Source organism: Typopeltis vanoorti, chromosome 8 (genome assembly GCF_054136105.1).
Source record: "Typopeltis vanoorti isolate ZY-2024b chromosome 8, IOZ_Tvanoo_1.0, whole genome shotgun sequence".
Classification (NCBI taxonomy): domain Eukaryota; kingdom Metazoa; phylum Arthropoda; class Arachnida; order Uropygi; family Thelyphonidae; genus Typopeltis; species Typopeltis vanoorti.
Window position 1 is genome coordinate 46,576,722 of NC_143556.1, and position 12,387 is coordinate 46,589,108.

The 12,387-nt window shown below is 34.9% G+C and overlaps 1 protein-coding gene across 1 annotated transcript in view; it reads right to left on the reverse strand.

Annotated features, from left to right (window-relative positions):
* Positions 1-12,387, reverse strand: part of LOC150103969 (outer dynein arm-docking complex subunit 3-like) — a 248,381-nt gene that overhangs the window by 181,234 nt on the left and 54,760 nt on the right. Inside the window, exon 2 of the mRNA XM_090397109.1 lies at positions 10,597-10,674. Coding sequence (XP_090253235.1) covers positions 10,597-10,617 — 21 coding nt within the window. The 5' untranslated portion in view covers positions 10,618-10,674. The remainder of the gene's footprint in view (positions 1-10,596; positions 10,675-12,387) is intronic.

The window sequence follows — 12,387 nt, forward strand, 5'->3', positions numbered from 1 at the left end:
TACTCCCTATGATGATAGTTTGAGAATTTGTGGGTTATAAAGTTTAGTTGATCGGCAGAAAAGAGGGGACATGACAAAAACTTTTAAGATATTAAACAAGTTTTATAAAATTGATACAATGAAAATTTTCAATATATGACACATAGTCAGAGAACTATGGACCATCCATTGACGTTGTGTAGGACTGTGGTTAGTAAGGGTGTGCAGACCATCTTTTTTGCATGGAAAGTGGTGAGCAAGTGGAATGGATTGCAAGAATTGGCTGTGAGTTCTCTGACAGTGAATGGATTCAAGGAGAGGTATGATAGAATTTGATAGAATTTGTGTGTATGATGGTTGACTTGGATCTCCCGTGTTGAGTCTCCAGCCTCCAATGAGACGCTGTAAAATAATAATAATAATAATAAAGACAACAGCTATAATTATTTATTATTTTATCGATAGTTTTTGTATTATAACCATTAGAGACAAAGATAGTTCTGATAATAGACAGTCTTTGTTTAGAAGAGAATCTGTAGAACACATATTTTTTGAGTTTCGTCTACTAGAGATTGGACTACACCATATTTCTAACAAGGGTGATGATGAGAGTTAAAATCAATGTATTTATCACTATGAATTGGTTTCTATATATAGAGAACTGTAGATTCGCACTTGGTTGAAGAATGAGAACATCCAAAAAAGGAAGACAATTGTTATCTTCTACTTCCAATGTAAATTTGACCTTTGGGTTTATTATTATTATTATTATTTGACACCTCCAGGGAGTCCAAGTTTATTGAATCATTTTTTTCAAGAAATTCACGAATTCAGCAAAAACATCATCAACATATCTGCACCAAATCGAATAGCTAAAGTTGGGGAAATGGGAGACCTTATGGCTGTTCCTTCTATCTGTCTTTACAATTCTGGCAGCTGAAATATCCTGAATTAATGATAAAGTCAAATAATTTGACTTTGTCATTAATCAATCATTGAGCCTCCCATTTCCCAAACTTTAGCTAATTACTTGATGGAACATTTCAAATGAAAGTTCCAAATTCATTCGATTGGGGGGGGGGGGACAGAGTTGTGCATGCATGTAGAGGTACCCTTCAGGTGATAAGTATGAGAATGAAAATAATCAAGAAATGCTAAATATAGCGTCTGAGATCGCAAATCTGCATGGGACAGTCATTAAAAAATGCAAGGACACCTGTAGGGTAAAGGTGATTAATGCAATTCATGTATACTAAAGCCAGAAGCATCACAAATAAGGGTGAAAGGTTTCTGGCAGGAGTTAATCAATCAGCTAAAAATTATACACACACAGGTGACCGAGAGTAGACTCAGACAAGAATAGATGTGCCTGGGATTGCTCCTCTTTTTACCTTGATATTGTGTGGTATTGAACAAGAAAATTGGATGTATCTAGTACCGACTGATAACTTGCAAAATGCTCTTTTCAATAGTGAATAATTTATGTCATAGTTTCATAGTTATAAGTAGGTATGAGTGAATTTTATTCTATCTTCATGCACCGAATACTGCTGGTCACATAGCATCTATTGTTCAGTTTAAAGACAACGTCCAGCTCATAATAGGATTAACCGCTACAGCAAGGGCTAGCCCCCCCCCCCCCTTCCCACTGCTGCCGCCACTGGGAAGTACAAAGGTCACAAGAAACAACCCTCTGAAGTCTAATTCCATGGAAGCATCACTTCTAGGAACAAGCAGCAAAACTGTAAGTACAAAAATTGTAAAAACTGTAAGTAAACTTTGTACCTTAGAAAACCTAGCAATTCAATAGGAAGTAATAATACTATAACTTTGAGTAACATCAAGATGGTGGCACAGGAAGAATTAGATTTCGAAAAAGCCCTTGATTTGCTGGGTAACGTTGCCAAAGTAAGCAGTAATCTAAGAAATGATTTAAAAAAGGGCATACTAACTACAGTGAGCGAACTAACAAAGTTATTTAATAAAATGAAAAATGCAACTAAAGTATCAATAGAACAACAGACTACTAGTACTACAAACAACCTGGGACAGGCTAACTTAGCTCAGCTTACTCAGCTATACTCGCAAGTCATTAAAACAATGCTAAAAACAAAGACGAATTCGAAAACAATTCTTGCTATAAATTAATAGTAAAACTGATAGCTCAACTAAACAGCGAAGAAACCAAAAATATCATAAAAGAAAAAATAGACTGAAGAAAAATAAAAGCGAAAAGTATTAATAACGGAGGGTGTTAATTGAATCCAAAGAAAAACCAACATAGACTTGCTACATAACGAAAGATCTAAGGAATGTAAAGGCATGTTGGTAGCAAATCCCAGTAAGAAACATCTTCCAAGGCTGATAATATATGACATTTCCAGTGAAAGATACGAACAATGCAACAGACTCAATCTGCATGCAGAACAAAGAACTCTTCATCGAAGACACAAAGATGACACAGAAATTTATCATGACAAATAAAAAAATGAACAAGAGAAATCTGATTATAGAAGTCAATCCAACAGTGAGGACCAAATTGCTGAAAACCCGTGTTAAAATGCTGGTGAATTTGCCATTGTGCAGATTATGTAAGCGTTCTGAGGTGCTTTAATTGCAATAAATTTCACCATCATACACGAGACTGCAGGGGAAAAACTACCCCATTCTGCTCTAAAGAACATAAGTTCAGCAAGTGCCCATGAAATAAGTCCGAGATGAATTGCATAAATTGCCAAGCATGCCAAAACCAGAAACGACTGCAAACACATGGCACTAAGCAAAGACTTCCCGACATACAACTACTACAGACAGCTCAAAATTCAAAACATAGATTATGGAAAGCAATAATAAAGCTTGTAGAAATAGCGCTACTTCCCTGGCATGCTTCAAATAAATCGACTATCAAGGCAGTCAATAACTTAACAGAACTCATAAATAGAAAACATATAGGACTGGCATTAATATAAGAACCCTACAACATCAACAACAAAATATGCGGCTTCCCAAGTAATTACAAAATATTTTCCAAAGAATCTGAAAGAAAGAGAGCTGCAATACTTGTGGTGAACCCTGAAGTCGAGGCAATATTAATTTCACAGCACAGCAATGAGGACTCGGTACTTATTGAAATTACGCACAGAGGAATTAAAACTTTTGCTGCAAGTATGTATCTGAACTATCACACTGACATAAAATATAACTTAGAAAAAATGGGCAACATCATGGATTTTACCACGATTGTAAAAATTTGGAAGAGTTCTTAGTATCAAATTCCCTACACATACTAAACAAAGATTGTAGCACTCCATCATTTGAAAATACTAGAGGAAGCAGCTTCATTGATTTGACAATAGCAAACAATGCTATTTTACCCCAGGTTTCTGAATGGAAATGCCAAAAGGAAAGCTGTTCTGATCATCGCATATTAAGTTTTATTATCAGTAACAAAAATATAAATGAAATACACAATATAAATCATTGCAATAACATCAAGTACTTCACCAATAAAACCAATCTAGAGATATTTGCTAAAGTATTAAAAAAAGAATTTTCATGCCTAATCTCAGAACATCACTTTAATGGGACCAGCAAACAACAGCTTAGCTTTGACAAGACCATAGCCATCTGGGCATCAGAACAAGTTGATATAGACTCCCTTGCTTATGCACTTTCATCAGGCCTAAAAAAATCCAGCGACCAAACACTCAGAACAACCAAGAAACTAAATATCGAAATAAGAAAATCAACACCTTGGTGGAACGTCGAATTAACAGTCCTAAGAAAACATGTTAACACACTCAGACAACTATATCAAAAAACATACAATAACCAAGATTTAAGAGAGAGCAGAAGACAGAGCTACTATAAAGCCAAATACAGCTATCAATCAAAAATTACAAACACAAAAACAAAATCATGGAAAAAATTTTGTACTGTTTCAACCGTATCGAATCCTTGGAATTGCATATATAAATTTGCAGCAAGCAAAAATAAGACAACACCTATATTATCAACCATCAAGAAAACAGACAGTACCTACACTAAAAACTTAGCAGAAACTGCAGCTATTATGATAAACAAGTTTATTCCCGATGACAATGAAACGCCTAACGGCAACTCATTCACAACTAATGAAATCGAGTCAGTATTATGATTGACGGATCCAAGGGGTGAATGGGGTGTATGGAAAATTAGCACCTTAGTATCGATGTCAGCCGCTGATCTCAGGGTCAGGATGTTGGGCTCTGGTCCTCATATACACTCAACTCTCACTCATGGCTCCAAGAAGTTGGTAGTGCACACCAGCGGCCACACCCTGGTAAACCGTCTTGGCTGGCAGACTAAACTAAGTGAGGGTATCAGCAATATAAAATGCTGTAAATAGGGAATGTCACCCCTTATGTGCACGAAGTCTGGAATGGCCAAGATAGCAGAAGAATCAACACTGACTGATCAATGGCATCAAGGGCATGACAGCAAGATGTGCGGCACATCGAGGGCACACTCCTGACATCTAAGGGACTTGTGGCCAGCCATCATGGAAGAGATCGGAGCCTCACCACGTATTTATCCATTGTCAACCATGAAACACACCATGTCACAATATGAAGTTAGAAATGTGGTTGAGACCCCTGCACCCAGGGGCCTCAACCACATATGCACCAACCCATCAGCTCTTATAACTACAGGGAAGAAGAGCTTGAAACTGGGAATTGTAAGACAAGAACTACTAAGGTAGTGTATGAAGATAATATCCCAAACCCTCCAGGGAGGATATTCTCAGATATCCCTTGTCTGTAAACCAGGAGCAATCTCTTGAAAATAGTAATATGGAACGTCAGAACACTCTACGAGGCAGGCAAATTAGATAACCTACTACAGGAATTAGAAGTAATGAAGGCTGATATTGCAGGTATCAGTGAAGTGAGGTGGACAGATACAGGCATAATAAGAAGAAAAAATCACGCTATAATCTACTCTGGCAGTGACTTACACTTTAATGGAGTAGCGCTTGTCCTAAGTAATAGAATTGCAAAATCTCTACAGGGATACTGGCCCATAAATGACAGCATCGTAACAGCCAAAATAACTGCACAACCATTCAACCTGTATATTATCCAAGCATATGCACCAACCTAAGATCACCCAGACGAAGAGTTGGAATAATTTTATGAAGACATCCAAACTGCAATCTCCAGTGCTAAGTCAGATGATGTTATTATACTGATGGGCGACCTAAATGCAAAAGTGGGCACAGAAAAAATCTCATTTTGCATGGGAAACCAAGAGCTTGGAATCAGAAATGAAAGAGGTGAAAGATTAATTCAATTCTGTGAAACCAATGACCTAATAATTGCCAACACACTGTTTAAACATCCTCCCAGAAGACTATATACCTGGACAAGCCCTGGGGACATCTATAGAAACCAAATTGACTATATAATAATAAGCAGAAGATTCTGAAATACAATAACACAAACAAAAACATATCCTGGAGCAGACATAGGATCGGATCACAACCTAGTGATTGCAAAAATCAAAATAAAACTTAAGATACCAAGCCAACCATTCATAAGAGAAACTTATAATTCAGACTCACTAACCAAGAAGTTAAAGACTGCTTTATAAAAGAATTCACAAAATCCCTTAACAAGTCTGACACCACAACTCACACAGAAAATAGAACGCCAATTGATGAAATTAACATGAACTGGCAAACATTCAAGAATAGCATCAATGAAACAGCCAAAAATACACTCCCACAATTAAAAAGGAAAAGGAATAAACCTTGGATGAATGAAAAAATACTGACGTTGATGGAAACAAAGAAAAAAGTTAAAGAACAAACCTGAATATAAAAGCATGAATAAAGAAATAAAAAAAGAATGCAGGAAAGCCAAAGAGGAATGGATTAAATATAAATGTATAGATACAGAAAACCTTGATAGAAAACACAGAAGCAGAAAAATGCATGAAAAGATCCGAGAAATGACAAGCAGGACAAATGCAGCAACCATGCAAGTGTCATTAGAGACTCAAGAGACCATATTCTAATTGATAAAAAAGAAATAATGAAAGATGGATTGAATACACAAGGAAATTATATGAACAACAAAGAAATGATATTCCTGAACAGACTGATTTAGAAGAACCATCCATTTTACTCTGTGAAGTTGAAAATGCCATCAGAAAACTAAAATCACATAAAGCTGCAGGAACAGATAACATCTTGGCAGAATGGTTGAGGGCTCTCGATGAAGGAGGACTGAAATTTCTAACATAATTATGCAATAAAATATACGAGACTGGATTTCTACCCAAAGATATTAATCACTCAATTTTCGTTCCAATTCCCAAAAAAACAAAAGCTAGAAGATGTGAAGAGTTCAGGACAATCAGCCTCATCAGTCAAGTATCAAAAGTCCTCCTATATGTTATTCTTGAAAGAAATAAAAGAAAAATAAACATAGAAATAAATGATACACAAAGTGGCTTCAAGAAAAATGTAGGTACAAGAGAAGGTATTTTCAATGTCAGAACCATCATAGAAAGATATCTAGAAAAACAAAAAGATGTGTATCTCTGCTTCATAGATTACAAAAAGGCATTCAACAATGTCCAACATGAACAATTAATTGAAATCCTTTCAAAAATAGGTATGGATGGAAAAGACATTAGGCTATTAACTAATCTTTACTGGGAACAGACTGCATCTCTGAGAATAAATAGAGAGACCTCAGAAGAATTCCCAGTTCAGAAAGGTGCGAGACAAGGCTGTGTCTTTTCTCCGATTCTCTTTAACTTATACACAGAAGAAATATTTAGTAAAATTAGTAACCTCAAAGGAATCACTATAGGGGGCAGAAATATTAATAACCTAAGATATGCAGGTGACACGGTTCTTCTAGCTGAAAACAAATATGACCTCAAAACTCTTATAGATGAAACCATCAAGTATAGCGAACAGTATGGCCTCAGTTTCAACTTTAAAAAGACAAAAATCATGATAATTTCAAGAGAAAAGAAAATACCAAAAATATGCATCAATATAAAAGGAAATAAATTAGAACAGGTGCAAAAATACATATACCTCGGACACTTGATCACAGAGAATGACAGGACAGAAGATGAAATTAGAAAAAGGATTGAAATCACAAGGTCAACTTTCAACAGTATGAAAACTCTACCAACATCTAGAGAATTAAATCTGAAAACAAGACTAAGAATCTCCAAATGCTACATACGGTCTACATTATTATATGGAGTAGAGACATGGACAATCTCCAATCTGAGTGTGAAAAAACTGGAGGCCTTTGAAATGTGGATGCTGCGAAGAATTATGAGAATATCATGGAAAGAAAAAAAGACAAATGAAGAGGTACTAGAGATGGCAGTCGTCAACAGGAGCCTGATGAAAGAAATTAAAAAGAGAAAAGTCAGATATTTTGGACATATTCTGAGACATAAATACCTACAAAGGACACTTCTTGAAGGAACTGTTGAGGGAAAGAGAAAGAGAGGAAGACGACGACTGGAATGGATGAAAAATATAGAAGACTGGACCTATCTCTCATATGAGGAATGCAGCAGAGAGGCGCAGAATAGGACATGGTGGAGACACATGGTAGTCAATCTCCTGGAGGGAGAAAACACCTGACAGGACAGGACAGGATCCAAGCAAAACTCCTGGAGAGGATGGAATAACTAGCAATATACTCCAAAGAGTGTTTGTCGAATTTCCTGAATTCATAACAACAGTCACGACGAATGTCTAAAAAGAGGGTGATTTCCTTTTCCAGTCTCATGCATCCAAATTTGTTGAGGTTTGGCATGTTTCTTAGGGCTGAGGCTGATTCTATGAATAGTCTTTCAAATTTATATTTGCTGCGGTGTATTACTGTGGCTTTCTTCCACCATATTCTATGGCGTGTATCCAGAGCATGGTCTGCAAGCCCAGAGTGGCTGTACTGGTGAAACCGGATGTAGTCCTTGTGTTCCGAAATATAGGAAGTATATATTAAAGTTTATTTTAATTTATATTCCAGTATACGTTGTGAATTCCTTAAGTTATTTAGTAATCATGTAACAACAGTATTTTACATTAACAATCTCACCATCCAGTTTTCTTTTCTCTGACTGACTGGCTGCGTATGCTCGCTCACATGCAGATTATTTGAAGCAAACAGCTGTCTTCTACCCTCAAATTTATCTCATACATCCATATTCTAGTTATCATTCATAATTTTGCTCTCCTCTTCAGTATTCAGGTAGCATACCTTTACAACACACTCCCAATTCTCCCTCTCAATCTTCCATTTCACTGTCTCAAGTAATAATTGCAAATCGCACATTACCTCATTAACACTTCCTTGCAAATCATTTGTTCCTGACAGCACAGTAAACTGTTAAAGATACCAAGCTATTTTAAAACTGGTTTTACTCCATTTCCCAAGTAAGCAAACAGATAAGTAAGTCAAGTTTGTGCCTGCAAGTATTGCAAGTCTGGGTGACCCCCGCACATAGTGCAAGTCGAGGCAACTCGTGGTAAAGGTGGATAAGCTCTGATCACTATTCTTAATATTTACTCTTAATGCAAAGCACATCTCCTGAGGAGATGTATGATGCTATGTATTAAAGGCAAGGGGCCAATACCCATACCGGTTTCGACCTTTATTGAGGTCTCATCAGTGGGAGCCAGGCTTAGAAATACCAAGATTATAGTAATACAGAGCTTATAAGTATTTTACCAGGACAAGTTACCATAAGGTGTTTTGACCTTATTAAATAAAACCAGGTTTAAAATTGGTATCTTTAACTTTTATTATACCCAAGGTAAAATACTTTCTCCAGCACAGTAAACTCTTATACACTTCCTCCCTCCTCCACAGCCTCAGTCACTATCATTACTCCTCTCAGATATGCTTTTGACACCTGCTCCATTTTCACATCTTTCACTACAGAGTCCCAATATTGCACTACATAACTTTCCACTATTCTACTGCAATCATTCATCTTTGACTCTTACCACTGCTACCTTCCTTTCTTCTTACACCTCCAGCCAGATTTGTGGTTGGAGGTGTAAAAAGGAAGATGATATGATCATCTCATGATCATATCACCATTACCATTACATCGCCACCCATCAACTCCACATTTAATTAAAAATTTCTTCTGAATGTGCTCTATAAAATCCATTTAGTAATTTATGCACCAGCTTCTGTCTGTTTCTATTTGATGTCAAATGCTTTTACACAATCTAGCAGTATCGCTATGTAGCTATTTGCAATATTCACCTGAAATTGTTATTTATTGTAGAAGGTTAGATAAATTACTTAAATGAGATCTCCTCCTCAGAATTCCATGCTCCCCATTCATAGTATATTATATTACTATGAATAAAATTATAGTTTAATAAATTCCCCATTCCTTTATTCTCTCCTTAACCAACTTTTCTAATACCTTAACCATTGCTGAGATACTTATTGGTCTGTAATTTACTATGTCTGTTGTCTTGATGTCTTCTCTATGTACAAGAACTCTTGTGTTCTTTCCACACCTTTGGGATCCTGCAGAGAAGAAACTTAATTAAACAGCCTGATCAGTTACAAAAGACATTTCTCTTGCACTTTATCATAATATGCAGGCCAATATTCCATCAAATCCTATGACTATATTCCCACTGATGTTTCTTAATCTTCTAAGCATCTCCAATTCATCCTCCACCTCTATCCCCGAATAAGTCCCTATTGCATCAGTCACTGCATTATTATTATTATTATTATTATTAAACAAGCATCCCCATGATATCGAAAGACAATTATGGAAGGCTCACATTTATTCACAGTACTATCATACCTCCTTAAACTATTATTTTATACTTATAGAAATAAAATAAATAGATTATGGTTCTGTGTTATATAAGTCCTTGATCAGATCCACATGTTGATTACTGTGTACTGATTTGAACTCCTAATTTTTCAAAGGATAAAGATATTTTGGAAAGCATCTAGAAACAATTGACTAAAGTGATGGTTTCTGGTCTCTGGAATATTAAGTATGAAGAAAGATTGAGGAAATGCAATTTGCATTTTCGGAAGTTGAATATGATAGAGATATATGTTAGTAAGGAATTATTGCCAGATCTATGCAGATGAGGCTTTTCATAGAAAGGGGGGACACAGGAAGAAAGGAAGAACAAGAGGCCATTCCTGTATACCGTAGGAGAGTATGAAAAGAGGGGGGGGGGATGTCTTAGGAGTAGGTTTTTTGCATGGAGATGGAGAGAGAGAGAAAGAGAGAGAGAGCATGCCTGTGAGTATGGTGAGTGTAGAGATGTGAATGCATTTAAAGCATGGTATGTGGTAGTGGCACTTCCCATGATGAGTCTTAAAACTTCATGGATGTACAATTATATAATAATAGTAATATGATAGAATGATATGTTATTAGTTCACTGAAATCTGTAATGAATCTACTGACTCAATGGAGATCTATAAATAATAATAATAATAGTTTGCATTATCGAATAATAATAATACATTGTAGTCTCACATAATTGAAGAACCCATATCTTTTGAAATGAAAAATTAAAAATACTATACTATTTATTATTACTTTTCCTGATCTCCCCTTCATTGTTCTAATTTCTGTAGAATGTTTGCGGACTGCTTTCTTGATAATTTGTTCATCATCCTAAAAAGAAATTATTCAATTTATTCACTTGCTAATGATAATCATTTTGAAAGTGAAATAAGAGAAATTAGATTATTATTATTATTATTATGGGCAACTCCAAGGAGTTCTTAGACATCGAGGGAGGCCCTAACATCATGTCAAGAATTTGAAAGAACAACTATTCAACATTCACACAGTATCTATCATACTTTGCCTTGAACTCATTCATTTTTATATGGGAATTGTGGTGAATGAAGTGGAGGTGAATAGTTTATTACAAAACCTCAATGTGAATACATCTGTGGGATTCGATGGTATACCAGCTCATGTTGTACGTGAAGCAGCTAAAGAAATGTTATGAGAAAGCTTTTGATGAGAAAAATTATGGAGAATAATGAAAAAAAAAAAAGGATATCCATTACATATAGTACATGCAATACAAAGCTTATATTAAGATACCAAAGTACAATTACAGTTAGGTAATAAATTAACAGAAGAGATTGGAATTAATTAAGGTGTTAGACAGGGATATAGCTTATTTCCAATTCTGTTCAATAGATCTATTGATCAGATTATTAAAATATAAAAAAGCAGCAAACAAAACAAGGTATCTAGTTAACCTGCATCATTGTATTATCCATACAATGATGCAGATTATATTACAAGACAATGAAAATGATCTTCAAAAATCAGTTTATGAATTAAACAAAATAAGCCACCAATACAATTTAAAAATTTCACAAAATAAAACAAAAGTCATGGCATTTAAACACAAAGATCATATTAGATCAAAAATAGTCATAGAAAATAAAATAATGGAACAGGTGACACTATTTAATTAATTATGGTGCATAATAAAATATCTAAAAGATAATATATAGATGAAAAAAATAAAGAAATTTCAGAAGATCTGTAGAATAATTAAAAAGACACTGAATAAAAAAAGAAGACAAGAAACTGAACTAAAATTTTATAAAGTAATGACTCTCCACTATTATATGGTTCATAAATATGGACTGTTAAAAAGAAAGATGAAAGAAAAATACAAACTGCAGAAATGAGATTTTTAAGAGCAGTTAAAGAATGCACAAGATTGGACCATATAAGAAATGACAACATCGGAAGAGAGCTAGATATTTACAACGTAAATGAAAAGGTCAAGGAATATAGAGAGAAATGGAAAGATCACCTATTTAGGATGGAAAGCTGTCAGCTATCAAAATAAGTGAATAAATATAGACCAAAGGGAAGGAGAGAGAGAGAGAGGGAGAGAGAGAGAGAAGCTGGAACAAGCAAATACTTAATCCTTGAGGAGAAGAAGAAGAAATAAGAGAAATATAGGTATGTGCATCACTTTAATTATTGAAGTATGGAGATTTACGTTTTAAGTATATGGAGTTTAAAATACATTCACTCTTTAATACATGCATTATTTTAACTGCTTTAATAGAAAATGGCAGTATCTCTTTAAAGCAGTTAAGAATAATGTACATGTTAAAGATGCGTTTATCAAAATTTTAATATAAAACCATGAATAAACAGGCAAACAGATAAAGCAACTGGAAAGTAAAGGAAGACCTCATATAGTGAATTTCAACAGAGTGGAAAGATAGTATGAAGAATGGAGGTACCAATTTAACATAACTTAGCATAAGATTAAAGTTTAAGATTCAGAGTTAGGTGTCTGTATATTTTATTTTATTTTTATTTTTTTAATCAATCATATACACA